At 34.4% G+C, this 15,126-nt stretch overlaps 1 protein-coding gene across 2 annotated transcripts; it reads right to left on the bottom strand.

Annotated features, from left to right (window-relative positions):
- Window positions 1-486: 486 nt before the first annotated feature.
- LOC144847593 (uncharacterized) lies at window positions 487-14,906 on the bottom strand. Of its 2 annotated transcripts, none has more exons than XM_078704032.1 (6): window positions 14,826-14,906; window positions 12,248-12,290; window positions 10,460-10,500; window positions 8,799-8,831; window positions 8,078-8,257; window positions 487-759 (listed from the first exon to the last, which is right to left on the bottom strand). In XM_078704032.1, the coding sequence occupies exons 1-6, from the start codon at window positions 14,889-14,891 to the stop codon at window positions 598-600; spliced, it is 525 nt and encodes a 174-aa protein (XP_078560158.1). In that variant the 5' UTR covers window positions 14,892-14,906; the 3' UTR covers window positions 487-597. The 2 variants fall into 2 exon arrangements, with proteins under 2 accessions (XP_078560158.1, XP_078560159.1); XM_078704033.1 differs by lacking the exon at window positions 487-759 and adding an exon at window positions 4,986-5,253.
- Between the last annotated feature and the right edge of the window lie 220 nt (window positions 14,907-15,126).

Raw genomic sequence — 15,126 nt, 5'->3', positions numbered from 1 at the left:
GACTTTGAATAGGTAATTTTCTAGTTCTAATAAAGTTAATCACTTCCGTAGAAAAAAAAACCGTTTTCACATAAAATAACATAATTAATGGTTAAATCCAACCAAAAATCCATTGGCTGGAAGCCAATTTGACCATTTTCTTGACTTAAATCACAGTTTTTTTAGATAAATAAATTTTGTTTAGATATAATTTCTGGTCAAAGTGGATAACTATTATGTGATATGGCATATTTAACAACAAAACAATTTAAACATTATTTTTCAGGGGGACTATACATCTTTAATGAATGCATGACCAAGGCATCTAAAATCTAAAACCGAACGAGATCTGATTATTATTCATATTATATATAAAACTTTATTTCGCAAATAAAATGTATAGCAAAAACATACAAAAGGTATAAAAATAGTATATAAAATCTAATACAAAATGTCAGAGCAGCTATTATTTTTACTTTATTTTTGTTTATTGCTATCTTCTACTCTCTCTTTTTAGGCAATTGAATAAATGTGTAGTAGAACATGATTAAATAACCCTGTATATATTCTTTCATGTTCGTGAAGTCCGATCCCGACAACTTTCACTATGGGCTGGCTCTAGTAGTCGGAATAGTACGTGGAGAACAATACCAGTCGTAATACGACATTCACACTAATAATAACAATACCACACACAAGACCAGCAATGGTCCAGCTTCTGGCTGATCTAGCCGAGCTTGCGGCGCCTGCATCATCCCCACGGTCAAACTTACTCGAACTCTGAAAAACAAAATAATCGAAAGCGTGAAACACAGAAAAATTAGGCCTACTTAAAAAAAAAAGTGTTATCACCTACTGGATCAGTTTTGTTTCTTTTTTTTTAAAAGATTATTGTTACCTAATGTTTTCTATGGATATGAAACAATGTTGTCAATCTTACAATGTGTGTACAACCTCATAGTTTGACATAAAATAACAAAATTACCCCCCCCCCCCCCAACCCCAAAGTCACTGCTGAGCGTGAGATCGAGAGATTATTGAGAGATGATGGTTATAAATATTATGACAGAAAAATGTCCGTGTAAAACATTTGTATTGTTCACTTTTAATAAAAACTTACATCTACGCTGTAAACAATTCCGACAATTCCCAATGGTAAACAACAGAATAAAGTGACAATTATAGCTGGAACGAGATAACTATTAGGCCTAGTCCTCACAGTTGTTATTGTGGTCACTGGCACGGGCTGGACGGTGTAGTTGGCGAAACCAGCAGGTTGAGCTTGGGGGTACCCAGGCTAAAATAGAAAATATATGTATATGGTACTTTATTATTTTATTTTTATTAGTTAGGCAACGCAGATATCAAGAGATAGTTAGTTGGTTGTTTGTGATTGGTTGATTGTTGTTTTTGCACATCAAAATCCGTATCCTACCATATTCATTCAAATCTAAATGTATACCTATATTATTATTTTATTATTAGGCCTACCTATACATAATTTCGTGTTTATACCTACACTATACCTACGAAAGACACATAAAACAGCCTACCGTGTTTGGTGGATAAACTTGATTGGTATAAGAAGCAGCAGACGGGGCTAAAACATAAACATATTTTAAAAGGTTCATTTGTGTTTAGGCCCGTTAAAGAGTAAATTAATTAAAGTCGTTATTAACCCTTTGAAGACGCGAAGTTTCTACACCAAGTGACTGAGGCTAAATAAGGTATTTTTAATAGTTCTAGGAAAAATACATTTTTGTGACTGTAACCTTCTGGAATTGTTGGTTTTATAGTTATGTGGAATGTTTTGGCCTTCCGAAAAATTGCATTTTTTTTCACCTAGCTCAAAAAGTGCAATTCAGTGACCCCAAAAAGTCAACCCGTACATATACGGGCCTCGCGTCCTGGGACAGTAAATTACCCCGTATGGGATTAATATTATAAAGGAAATTGTCAACAAATATTTTTTAACAAATCTATAATATTTATTCAAAAATATGTAACACGTTGAGAACATTTTCTGCAGTACTGCTTCATGTTGAGAACATTTTCTGCAGTACTGCTTCATGTTGAGAACATTTTTTGATAAAACCAAATAAAAAAAAATACTATATTCACGTCTCTTTCTTCATCAATAATTGAATCAGCTTGACGTTTTTCGCGCCGCTCCTTTAGGCAGTTAGGCCTATATTCAAGAACGGGCATAGGAAACAGTGGTACCATGCGGTCGCTTATAGTTTACTACGGCTGAAGAAAGGGGTATTTGGAAAATCGAACTGGGCATGCGCACACCCCAAAGCACTTCTGGGAAAAGAGAGTCTATGAAAACATTTGCTTATAAATATTGAGATGCATGTAGACGGTAGTTACCGTGAGATGAGCGGCGTTTATTTCTTGTTTATATTTAGTTTACTATTGTTATTTGTTTAAATTGAGTGAGTACAGTAAACTAAATTGAAAGAATATTTAATTTATCGTACATAAATATGAACAAATAAATGTTTTTTCTAGCCTAAAGTTGTCAACAGTTTGTATCATGTGGTAGAAGGGTACTTGTAGTCAGCAGACAAGACACTGCGTGTGTTGTTTATTGTCGGTACCGTACGGGAATCGGTATAAAAATCAGCACTTAGGCCTAACTGGCCTAAGTTTCTGTTTCACCAGGAAACGTTTTGTCTTTTATTTATAAATTGATGATTGATTGATGATGTAGTGGAGCATAACGTTCAGTAGTTTTATTAAAGAAAAGAATTCTTTACAAACAATATTGAAAGTATGGCATTCCTAACACAAAGGTAATTACTGATAGTCATCCTACAAAAGACAATGCATTTGTGAAAAGCAGATATATACATGTTATTACATAAAATGAATACAATACAATATTTCCAGTCCGCTGAATCTTCTATTAAGATATTTTAGGCCTACATTTTTACCGTTATTAAACGTCCCTGGTAGACACTGGAAGAATGGTTTGTCATTATAGCAGTGTATATAGCTTAAAATCGGGTGGTGGAAACCATAATCTTTTGCAAGGCCAAATAAAAAGTAAAATTGAATCTCAATCTTTCTTGTCATGTCTCTCCAAAAAATAGTGCCTTCATTCATACCACAAATCAACACAAACGAGACGGAAATGAGAGATTCTTCAGGTCTGTTTTATACCGATGTATCTGGCAACAATTGTTTGCGTACGCAAAGTAAAATGAATGCACACCAAAGGTAAAGCGTGGTTCCCATTAGGACACAACGCAACGACGTATTGACGAAAAGTGCTGTGTTGCGTAATGACAAGTGGGAACAGACGACGCAACAGTGCTGCAAACATTACACATAAAGCTTGGTTCCCACTAGAACGTAACGCAAAGACGTAAACGCAACGCAAGCGTTTTAACCAATGACAAACGAAGTTATAGACAGTTAGCAATCACAAGCGAATAAACCATCGCTTGTGATTGGTCAATTCACTTGCGTTGCGTTACGTCCTTGCGTTGCGTCGCTAGTGGGAACCAAGCTTTAGAAAGGGCATTTTCTTACGTTGCGTCGTTTGCGTTACGTTACGTCGCTAGTGGGAACCACGCTTTATATGAACACACATTTTGTTGATATTTCGACTTGTTTAGCCTGCATATCTATCGTTCACAATACGAACTGAAATATTTTGCTAATAACATACACGTTCAGTGTTTACATTGCATCAAAATGTGTATATATCTTGAAAACCTGAGCTTGAAAGCCGTATTAAGCACACAGCACAATGTTGTGTTTATTAAAGATAGGGGCATGCTCAGGGATATTAATATAATTATGTGTATTTATATTAATATCAACAATAATTTAGGTTAGGGCAGGGAGGTGAAAACACCTCCCTGGTTAGGGTAAGGATGATAACGGACCACCTCTTTCGTATACAGACGTTCTAAGGATGGATACTGGCTTGGAGGGAGCAGAAGTGGAAACAGCTATGACAGACAAGAAACTTTGGAGGGACATGGTGGTTCGAGGACTCCACTCGCCATAAGCCAAGTCAAGTATTATGATACGGTTTCCAATTTGACAAAGTGTAAAAACATCTGGATAAAAGGGTTTATTCACGCCCCTATCAAAACGGTTATATTTTTAAAATAAGACAGTGTTTTTCGCAGTCATTTTAAAAACCATTCCAGCAACTATACTTTCCCGCGTATTCAAAATCTGTACCGTAATTAAAAAAATAGGAATACGTTTAAGTGTATACCCCTACCTTGAGTCTTATCTGATGACATTGTTGATATAGTGTGATGATTAAACAGATTAGATCTGATTTTGATTCGAGTTTCCGGTATATTACATATGCATTACACAACCTGTCTTTTTATAGTGCGAGCGGCAAACAAAAGGAACATCTGAATTCTAATTCTATCCAATCAAATCCGTTGCTCAGTATAATCAGATTACTGATAAAGTTTTTAACCAATCAGGATAATCCGTTTTTGGAAAACGTCATAGAAGAAATACGGGTGTTTACTCATGTTGAAATTCGCCAGCGGTCTGGATGATAATTACACCCGCCCCTGGAAAACTACCAAGTCCTTGAAATATCCCCCCGGGGTAACTGGACGATATGGTTTTAGGCTAGAGGGATTTCCGGGTGGGGGATGGAGTAATACTAATAGTTTATCTAGGACTTTTTCCTTGGCGGTAATGTCCTAGAATCTAGGCTAAATCTACAAATAGTATAACCCCGTGCTCAAACAGCTTTATGTTGCTTTGGTTTTACTGTAGACAACTCACTGATAAAATAAACAATGTATTTCCATTGTAATATTAGAAATGTTTTCCCACTTTTCTATTTTATTTTATTCAATCAAAACCAACAGCGATAATTACCGCCATACATAAAACAATACAACATCAGAAACAGGTAAACAAATACAATGTATATGATCAGCATGCCATTAACAATTTAAAATGATGACAATAAGTGATACAATGATAATAATAATAATAATAATATAACATGCAAACGGCTTCTATACTTTGCGCAGGGTAGGCTTATATATACGGATCTTCAACATTTCGTATTGTCTTTTCCTTTTCGGCTATTAATAAGACGAATAGTATTCGTCGGAATACGAACTATTGCTGGGTCGACGCGGCAATAATTGTCAATATGACGTAGATAGTGATAGATATAATACCACACACCAGCCCAGCAATGGTCCAGCTTTTGGCTGTTCGAGCCGAGCTTGCGGCGCCTGCATCATCACCGCTGTCAAACTTACTCGTACTCTGAAAACAAAAAATAAAAATATTGAAACATAACTTCAACAAAAAAGAATGAAAATTATATTAATAAAGAAAATAAATGAAATCCACTGTTTTCATTATACTGAATTTCGTATTGGATTGTATCAGGGAAAAGCGAGATTACTCTCCCCTAGTAGGTGCTGTACAATATCAATTTAGACTCCAAGTCTGTAGTTATGTCTATTGTCTTTTTACTCGGGGTACCCGAGTCTAGGACTCTCTCATCTTCTCCTCTTCTTCTTCTTTCATCCGACACTATTGAGCCAACTTTCAAGTCCTACTAGTTCGTTACGCGTCGTCTGACGGCTCTGAAACATGGCATGCATATACTAGGGTAATAGGTGAACTAAGCTATAGAGAGAAAATGTTCGTACTTCAACCGGATGCAGAATTATGACGTCATAAACATGGTACCAATCGAAACAAGCACAAATGTTCGATACTCTGGGTACCATGTTTAGGACGTCATAATTCTGCAAAAAGTGCGATTTATAAAGTACTACTCCTCCCTTATTCGTTGTAGTATTGAGCTGAAATTTGGCATGAATATATTACAGGGACATGTCCTCAAAGCTATAGAGATTTTATTTTATAAGAATATATACCTACTTACCTACTTACATACTACATTACTTATACAAAACCTATTTATGATATTGTGACGTCATTACAGCTTCTTTTGCTGTACCCCGAGTATCGCACATTCGTGCTGGTTTTTTTTATGTTAGTCCATCAGCTATTATAAACACCCTGTTGATTGGAAGATTTTTGATTGGAATATTGTGAGTCATACCCCGTATCAGAGCCATATATAAAGAGTTACGACATTGGATTATAGTCACGTGATATGCAGATCAATTTGTGTCAAACTTGTCTCCGTTAATGCATATAAAGTATAGGAGCAAGAAAATACTTTAACTTTTTCTTATATTTAAAAAAATGTAATTGCACATTTTACGGCGAAATATCGATGTGCACTGCGTACAGAAGTACTTGCGGCAAAGAATATTGCGCGCGCGTGCGCTAGTACATTATAAAGTTTGATTGATTGATTTTGGAACGAAACATCCCATAACTACGTCCTATTAATAACAATTATGTAATATTTTCAATTCATAATGCATGCTTTGATGACTAAATAAAATAATAAAGTGTCGTGGATATATTTGTTAATAATTATATTGAATAGGGTATGAACAATATTAAAATAATAAAGGCAAATTATTACAAATGAAATGATGAACGAGTCTCTGAAAGTTTGTGTCAAAAACACACAGAGAGCCATATACTGTATAAAAAGAGGGGTGAATTTGTGTGTTTTTTGTATTGGTTCATGCTTTGATGTATCCTGAGTTGCATGTAGGCCCTAGCATTTATTCTTTTGTTATTATAGACACAATATATATATGTTACCAAATTAATACCATTAATAAAATTAATTACTAAAATAAAAACGGAATATAAGCGTTATTTCATAGACAAAAAAAATCTAAAAATAATGCATGAACTACAGGAAAACGCTATACAAAATAGACGCGCGCGCCCTCAGCGTGCGAATTCTTTGACACAAAAATGGCTTTTAATTTTCAATGTCGTAACTCTTTATATTACATAGCCTATGTAAATACGTGAACGTGATTGGTTGAAACTGCGTCACATGACTATCGCTGCGAGGATCGTAAATCGTATATATCCTCGAGAACGATGATATTGACTGAGTAATTTTCGCGTAATTATCGTGTCCCCTGTCATTAATCATATACATTCTCGAGTTCGATGATATTGACTGTGTAATTTTCGTGTGGCAACACTCGCGTTCGCCGATAAATAAACAAAAGTCATCTACTGGATTTGAACTCGGGTGGAATTGTCACTCCATCGCAAGACAACGCTTCCACCGTTGCGCCACGCAGCTTGCTTGAAGAAATTATTCATCTAAACTATTTAAACTATGCATACATAGCGCCCTCATTTGTTATTAGTCCTCCCTAAATGTGATGAAACACCGTTTGTGATTGGTCAATACTCACGGTAGTAACCTAGTAACTAGTACGCGCTGAACATCCGGTGATTCGGCTCCTCGAAGAGAAGACGATGAATTGTTTATTCGGCCTACCTGATTATAATATTATTATTAATAGGCTTATTGATGGAAATTAATTTAAACGACCTAGCTAGGCCTAAGTGAATATTTTATTGCCAAGGAATCATTAATTAGTAATTATCTGTATATTATTCTTCGCAAGGTAAGGTGTCTAGGCAGGAGGCTTGTTTACATACAATACAAATACTATAGAATAGGAGGCCTAGCCTAGCTTCACCCAACCCAGCAGACTTGTTCTTGGCTATATAATATAACAGATATCGCCTTTTATATCGGTAAAATATAAGATTTAACATCCCCTCGGGATGATATTATGTTCTCGGGGAATTATATATCCCTCAGCTGCCGCTTCGGGATATATATATTCCCTCGAACATATATCATTCCCTCGGGGATGTCAAATCTTATATTTCACCTCTAAGCAGGCAATATCTGTATAATATATATGGCTCTGCCCCGTATATTGGTAGCGCCACCCCCAAACAAATGTGACGATATTTTTCCACCGACACATGGTAAATCTTCTCCGGAGGATGGGTACATATTTTGCCGTATATCAAACAGTTAAAAACATTGAATTGAGATTATAGAAAATCTAAACGATAAAATGTTCATTTTTTTTAGACAAGAATTAATTAATAATTATTAATAAGTATTTTTCAGACTTAGCATAAGTTTAAGAGAGAGAAATGATAGACTTACATCTACACTGTAGATAATTCCGATAATTCCAAAAGGTAAACAGCAGAATACAGTCACAAGTATAGCTGAAATGAGGTAATTGTTAGGCCTGGTTCTTATGGTCGTTATTGTGGTCACTGGAACGGGCTGGACATTGTAGGCGGTGTAACCTGCAGGTTGGGGTTGTGGTGGGAAGGCAGGCTGAAAACAAAAAAGTAATATATAACTATACTGTAGAGCGATAATATGTTTTGCTATTGGTCTTGATGAAAGTGGAGCTGTAGCTTGGTGGCAACGTGTTTGCCTTCCAATCCCAAGGGCTAAGGTTCAATCCTGACCTAGTAGGCCTACCAGGGTTGTAACTCACGACTCTTCCAACTCTACTCTCTAAACCTCAAATGAGACTTAATTTATAAAAACGATCAATTATAAAATAGTTTATCCATCCTGTAATTGGCTGACTGATCGCTGTTTGTTTGTAATATCGATTGCTATTGCTATGTGATATAGAAAAATAAACTAAATCTATTTAAAAAATAAACAAAATAATGACATAGCAGCGGGAAAACCCATTAAAGGTCATCTGTTTGATGGAAAGAGTGTAATTTCCCTCTTCTCTGGTTTATCCATCCTATAATTGGCGAACTGCTCGCTGTTGGATGCGTATGGAATATTATATAATATGGAATATATTATTAAATGTCAACATATGATTTTTCTGAAAATGTATTTAGTAACTTACTTGTCCTGCTGGTTGGTAGGCAGGAGGAGGATTCTAAGAAATATATAACAACATTAATATGTGTTATGGTACTTATATTGGTAAGTAAAAGACTCTTAACACAATACGACTTCTACGTGTTGTAGGCCTACTGAGATGAACACCATCCCATCTTTTAATATATTTAGATTTACATTATATTATATCATTCATTGGCGAAAAATGTGTTGACAAATACATATAACATACAAGAGTAGGCAGTTGAGGCATAATACGGCACCAAATTGGTAGTTTTACGGATATATTCTATTGAATCATCAAAAAGAAAATTCACTAAAACTAAAACACTATAATACAGGGATCCAGATGAACCTTTTCACTAATAATAACAGAGAAAAAATGTATTCTATTGAATTACTGTGCTAAGGTACAACTTCGTGACACTAACAGGTGTCCCTTTATTACGTGTCCCCTGAATAGGGTTGATCATTAGTGTGAAACATAATATTGATCCTCGTTCGTTTCACAGTCTTCTTCTTCTTTCGAATCCACTATTGTGGTGGTGTTAGGATTAGTTCACTGAGGTAGGGCGAAGTCATGGTATTTCTAAATTGACTACACACTACATTAGCTTATCCAGGGCCGCGTGTATATGAATACACCCTCTATATACGACACACCCGCCGCTGGATTTCTAGATCCAGAACGCAACCGGGCCCAACGTTGCTTAAAGACACCTTCCCTGCAATTTTGGACGTTTTTTGGAAAATAACACATATATATCACTTTAAAAACATTAAACCATGTCATTCCTTGTCTTAAATGTACGTTTTATGGTAAATTATGATAAAAAGTTAGAAACAATGCACTACCTAAGTAGCTCGCGGCGATCGACCTCTCGTGGACGGTCTTAGGCCTAGCCTAGCTAGGCTTAGTTTTGTAGGCCTAGCTGATAAACATCGGTAACGTACGAACATCGTACGCTAGCTATATACCTAGACTGACGTTGTATAGTTGCTGCATTAATTGTCTTTCTATTTTTGCCAGACTCCGTTGATAAAAATTGGGGAAAACCCGGTATTTTCGCTGAAAAGTTAGGAGTCTTCCATTTGTTTTGGCCTCACGATCGATCGAAAAGTGGGCGAATTACAGGTGAAAAACAAAAATATCAATCCGCGCGCAATGCATTTTGGGATTCATAGCGGGCCGCTATAATTATTAGAATCCGACTTATTTTTTACATTTTTAACCGTTTAAAGACGAAAAAAGTTATCGCAATAGGACCATATAGTATTATTTTTACATTAAATATAGTTTGTGATCTTAAATTAGATCTAAAAAACGTAGGGAAGGGGGCTTTAACTTCGGTGATCTGACGAGAACCGGTGTTTCAACTCAGCATGGCCGCACCCTTAGGGGTGTCCCATATTAGGGCTTTTTATTGTACGATATGTAACCAACATAACTGAAAGGGAAACAAATCAACCAGAGAACCAGACATTTCACTATCATCCTCCAATTGCACCATGGATATTCATAATATGAGAGAACGTTATTCGTAACATCAGGCCTGGACTATTGTAACTGTAATACGACACGCTGTGATTTTATTGTCATGAGCAGTGCAACTTTTGGCTGCTAAAGTGGGATTATATTCTAAAACATAAAATAAGGTAACTCACCGTGACTGCCGGATAACCGGGATTCGTTTGAGCTGAAGGATCTAAAATGTAAAAATGATTGAAACGCGTAATAAATCAATGTAAGCAATCTAAGAAATAGTAAAATCATCTATCAAGTTTATTGTTTTACACAATACAATATACAATTATAATACAGAACATAAATTAATAAATATAATTGTGTGAGGAGGACGCATTAAGCCAAGGCTTCAAGTTTGGTCCTCCAGATAAGTAATATATATATTAAACAAAAAGGCACAATAAAGAAAAAAAAAACATTCTTAAGGCAATTGTGAATACTAATGTTCTAAATAGTTTGAAATAAGTATTTAAAACTTGTATTTTGTTTTAAATTAATTTATGATGGGTATTGCTTTTAGATTGAGTGGTAAGTTATTCCATTATAAGGTCCATTATAAATAAAAGATGTTCTTCTAAGTACAATGGTATGTTTTTCTTATTAGTTGTTGAAGATCTGGTGTTGTAAGAATGATTAAAATTTTGAAAATAGGAGTAACATTGAGTTGGTAATTTATTATGATTTTAGTCGGAACAGGAATAAAGTTGTTTGGAGTTTATTTAGGCCTATATCAAATATATTTAAAGATGTTATGTTCCCCTAAAAACCATGAAAAATAAAGATTGATAAAATCAGACTTTTAAAAAGATTATTTTTTAGCTTTAATAAAGTCAATCATTTCTGTATAAAAAAACTGGAAAAAATAATGTTTTCACTTATAAAATGACAAAATAAATGGTTAAATTCAACCAAAACCCCATTGGCTGGCAGCCAATTTGACTATTGTTTGCTTTAAATTACATTTTATTTTTGGGAATTCTTTTTTTTTCGATCCAATTTTTGGTCAAAGTGGATAACTAATTGGTGACATTAAAATGGCACATTCAACAAAAAAAGTGTTAAGAACTAATTTTTCAGGGGGACAATACATCTTTAAAGTATTGAGAGAAAAGAATAAAATCATTAGATCTGCTTTACAATTTATAAGAAATGACAATTGAGAATGACTGAGAATAATTGGTTGTTGAAATGTAGGCCTAAAACATTTATTCTACCTGAAACTGTAACGTTTAGTCACTCTAAAACGGTTCAAAAAACATACGAAAAATAGCGTATCATTTTAAAACTGGGAGTTTCACAAGGTATTTTGATGTAGAATATACATACAGTAGCATACAGAAACTCTATTGACAGAATGAGTTTTGGTTTTTATTAAAATATCACCCGATTCCCAGTTCTGTATCTCCACATACTATATATTAGTATCATAGGAATATTTGGTAATACAGCATTTCATTTATTTCACACGTGGTGCCTGTATCATTTAAGGTTACTACTATATACATGTTACTAAAATATTCCTGATACTTTGGAAATAGATCAGTACCGCGAATCGGCTGCAAATATTTAAAAAAAAAACATATTTCAGACAACAATAACCGAGTACACTAGGCGGGAAGAAAATTTGGGGTAAATATGTTATGTTGTTCCTTCAAGACATTCACAGGCCGATTCACGACGGAACGTTCAAGTTGCTTGGAAGCCAACAACCTATAGGGTCTACAGTGATAAAAATGAAGTACAATTTATGAAAGCTGAAGCGCGACAATGCGATAACTTATCAAAAGTCGTAATGTAATAAACGTTGTGTTTAGGAAAGAACGCGGTAAAAAAATATCAAAATAGGCCTATATAATTTAATATAATAATATAATATTATATAAGAAGTAAAATGTTGTAATGTAAAACAAAATGTAAATAAATCCTACCTTGATATTTTTCTGTTGACATTGCTGATATAATGTAGTCCTCCTAGATCGAACGAATTAGATCAAATTTGAGTTTGCAATGGTCTATGCACAGTACCGAGAAATTTTATATAGATCTTAATTCCACCAATCAAAACGGCTGCTCTATATCCCATACACTAATAAAGTTTTTTAATCAATCAGAATGTCTTGTGTTGAGATTACGTCATTATGGAGGAAGTCATCTCTATAATTATAGTCCAATCAAAATAAAAAATCACCACCTTAACCGTGGCATAAGCTCTTAAATTCACACAGTATGTTCAGAATATATTGGAAAGCTAATTTCTTGATGTTGTGTCGTGCAAAATCTGGGATTTAACGAGAAAATTAGACTTTTATACGCAATTTTCACCCATGTTTACTGCGAATTCGACGAAGCGTGACGACCGACATTAGGATACGCCTTAGCGCCCGTAAAGTGTGGTTGCGTCGCTAGTGGGAACTAAACTTAAACAAATAATATATTAAAGACCCATTCCCTACAATTTTTGACGTTTTGTAAAAATAGTGCATATACTATTTTATGGTAAATTATGATAAGAGAGAAACAATGCACTACATAAGTAGCTCGCGTCGAATGTCCTCGTGTGTGGTCCAGCTAGGCTTAGTTTTGTGGCCTAACGAACGAACATCGTACGCTAGCTATAGGCCTGCCTGAAGTTGTCTAGTTGCTGCATTAATTGTATATTATTAAAATAGACTTACTTTTCAGATTTAACCGTTTAAAGACGAAATAAGTTATCGCAATTAGGACCATATAGTATTTAGAACATTAAATGTAGTTTTGTGGCCTTAAATTAGACTAAAACATTTGGGGAATGGGCTTTAATAAAGCTGTGAAACCTATGGTAATTAATGTTTATAGCATATAATTCAAGTATAATTTACAAAAAAAATATATATATGATAAAATACATAACATATAAAGAAATCCAAATAAATTAAAATATTTACAGATACTTGTTTAAAAATGTCCAAATAAAAATGGCCTTCATAAATTAAAGTACGCCCTCATTCGTCATACCTTTATCGAACTTGTGAATTTTTAGTTATAATGCGGAAATCATACGGTTTGCTTAATTTAGTGGAAAATTACATTTTTCTATTACATTTTTCTATTATATTTTTCTATTATATTTCCATTGTTTTAAATCATAGAAAATAATGTTTTTGTATCTTGGAACACATTACAACCTTCAGTATACCATCATGGTGGATTGTAGTGGCATTCTGTATATCTGGCATGCGATGATCTCCTCAGGTCGCCTGGATGGGGTAAGGGTAGCCTAAATAATGTATATTTTTGTTTATGTGTATTTGTAATGGTGGCATTGTCTGTATATGTCCTAGAATCATATTTTGTACATAGTATAAATACTATGGGAAACAATGTTTTTGTAATGACAGACAAAGCACAAAGTGTGCTCAGTAAAACAGCTTGTTGTAATAACTGTAGAATTAGACGACTCCCTAATAACAATAAAATAACACATTTCAATTTTTTTTCCCACATTAATTAATCATTCAATACAAAGTCGCTTACATTGATACATAGGCGAAAATAAAACATATAATTATATATACAATAATACAACACAATAACAGAAACCTATGTCTGCATGACAGGGTCGTGGAGACATAAGCGTGAACCACAGCCATGCCATGGAGTAAGATGCACAGTATTGTTCCGTTTCACAGAACGGATGACGGTTTTGTTAAATAATGGAAATCATAGGAATTTAACTAACTGCACCGTGAAACGGAACAAGTTTGTAATTTTAGGCTATTAAGATGTAAAGAAGAAGAGATTGACTAGACACAGGCACCTAGAAGGAGGATTCTGTCTAGTATCCTACCAACTATCGGCAGCGAGGTGGTAAATATATTGCAACAGTTTTCACATACAATTTGAAGAAAAGGTCAAGAATAAGACAGATGTGATGTCCTGACACGAACAAGACCGAGACATCCACAAACAAAACCGAAAGGTCCACATATCAATAATAATAATAATATAACATGCAAACGGCTTCTATAATTTGCGCTGGGTAGTCCTATATATATGGATCTTCAACATTTCGTATTGTGTTTCCTTGTCGGGGCTAGTAAGAACTAGTGCTGGATGCGTCGATACCTTTCAATAGATAGTAGATAGTGATATATATAACACCACACACCAGCCCAGCGAAATGGTTTGGATTGAGTGGTAAGTTATTCCATATTTAAGGTCCATTATAAATAAAAGATGTTCTTCTAAAAGTAAAATGGTATGTTTTTTGTATATTAGTTTTTTTCTTGCAGCTGGAGATCTGGTGTTTTACAATTACAATTTTGAAAATAGGGAGTAAAATTGAGTTGGTAATTTATTATGATTTAGTCGGAAAATGACGGCTCAAACTATGTAACTGTGTAAGGAATTAAAATAAGAACATTTCTATTATAGCAAATAGCAAATATATATCAACAGAATAAACAACATGGCTACGCCTAGAGTATAAGAACAACTAAATTAATGATAACAATAAACTAAACTTACTTGCTGGCTTTCTATAAATAAGTACAAGGTGTATAAATAACAGATATAAGTTTTCAAAATCAACATTTTCAATTTTCAAATTAACAAGGTACAGATAGTATCCAATATGGTATAATGTCCAATAAGGTATTTAAACAAGGTACAACATGGAATTCAACAAGCTGAGCTCCTTACATAAAATGCTCTCTCCTAGCCAAGCCTTGGTTACTTATAGAACTTGGCTATGCAAATTTGATACAGGTGGACTAAAACGATAGAACAAGAACAAAAGAAGTCTTAACAAAAGAAATTACCTTCTTAA

This window comes from Antedon bifida, chromosome 7 (genome assembly GCF_963402885.1).
Source record: "Antedon bifida chromosome 7, ecAntBifi1.1, whole genome shotgun sequence".
Classification (NCBI taxonomy): Eukaryota; Metazoa; Echinodermata; class Crinoidea; order Comatulida; family Antedonidae; genus Antedon; species Antedon bifida.
The sequence above is the reverse complement of the archived record's forward strand: the minus strand, read 5'-3'. Positions and strand labels throughout refer to the sequence as shown.

Coding starts and splice junctions, on each gene's coding strand:
- LOC144847593 (XM_078704032.1), bottom strand. CDS start 14,891: ATGTTGATTTTGAAAACTTATATCTGTTATTTATACACCTTGTACTTA. Junction 8,832..10,459: donor CCGGTTATCCGGCAGTCACG/GTGAGTTACCTT, acceptor TATATTTCTTAG/AATCCTCCTCCTGCCTACCA. Junction 760..8,077: donor GAATTATCTACAGTGTAGAT/GTAAGTCTATCA, acceptor TTTGTTTTTCAG/AGTTCGAGTAAGTTTGACCG.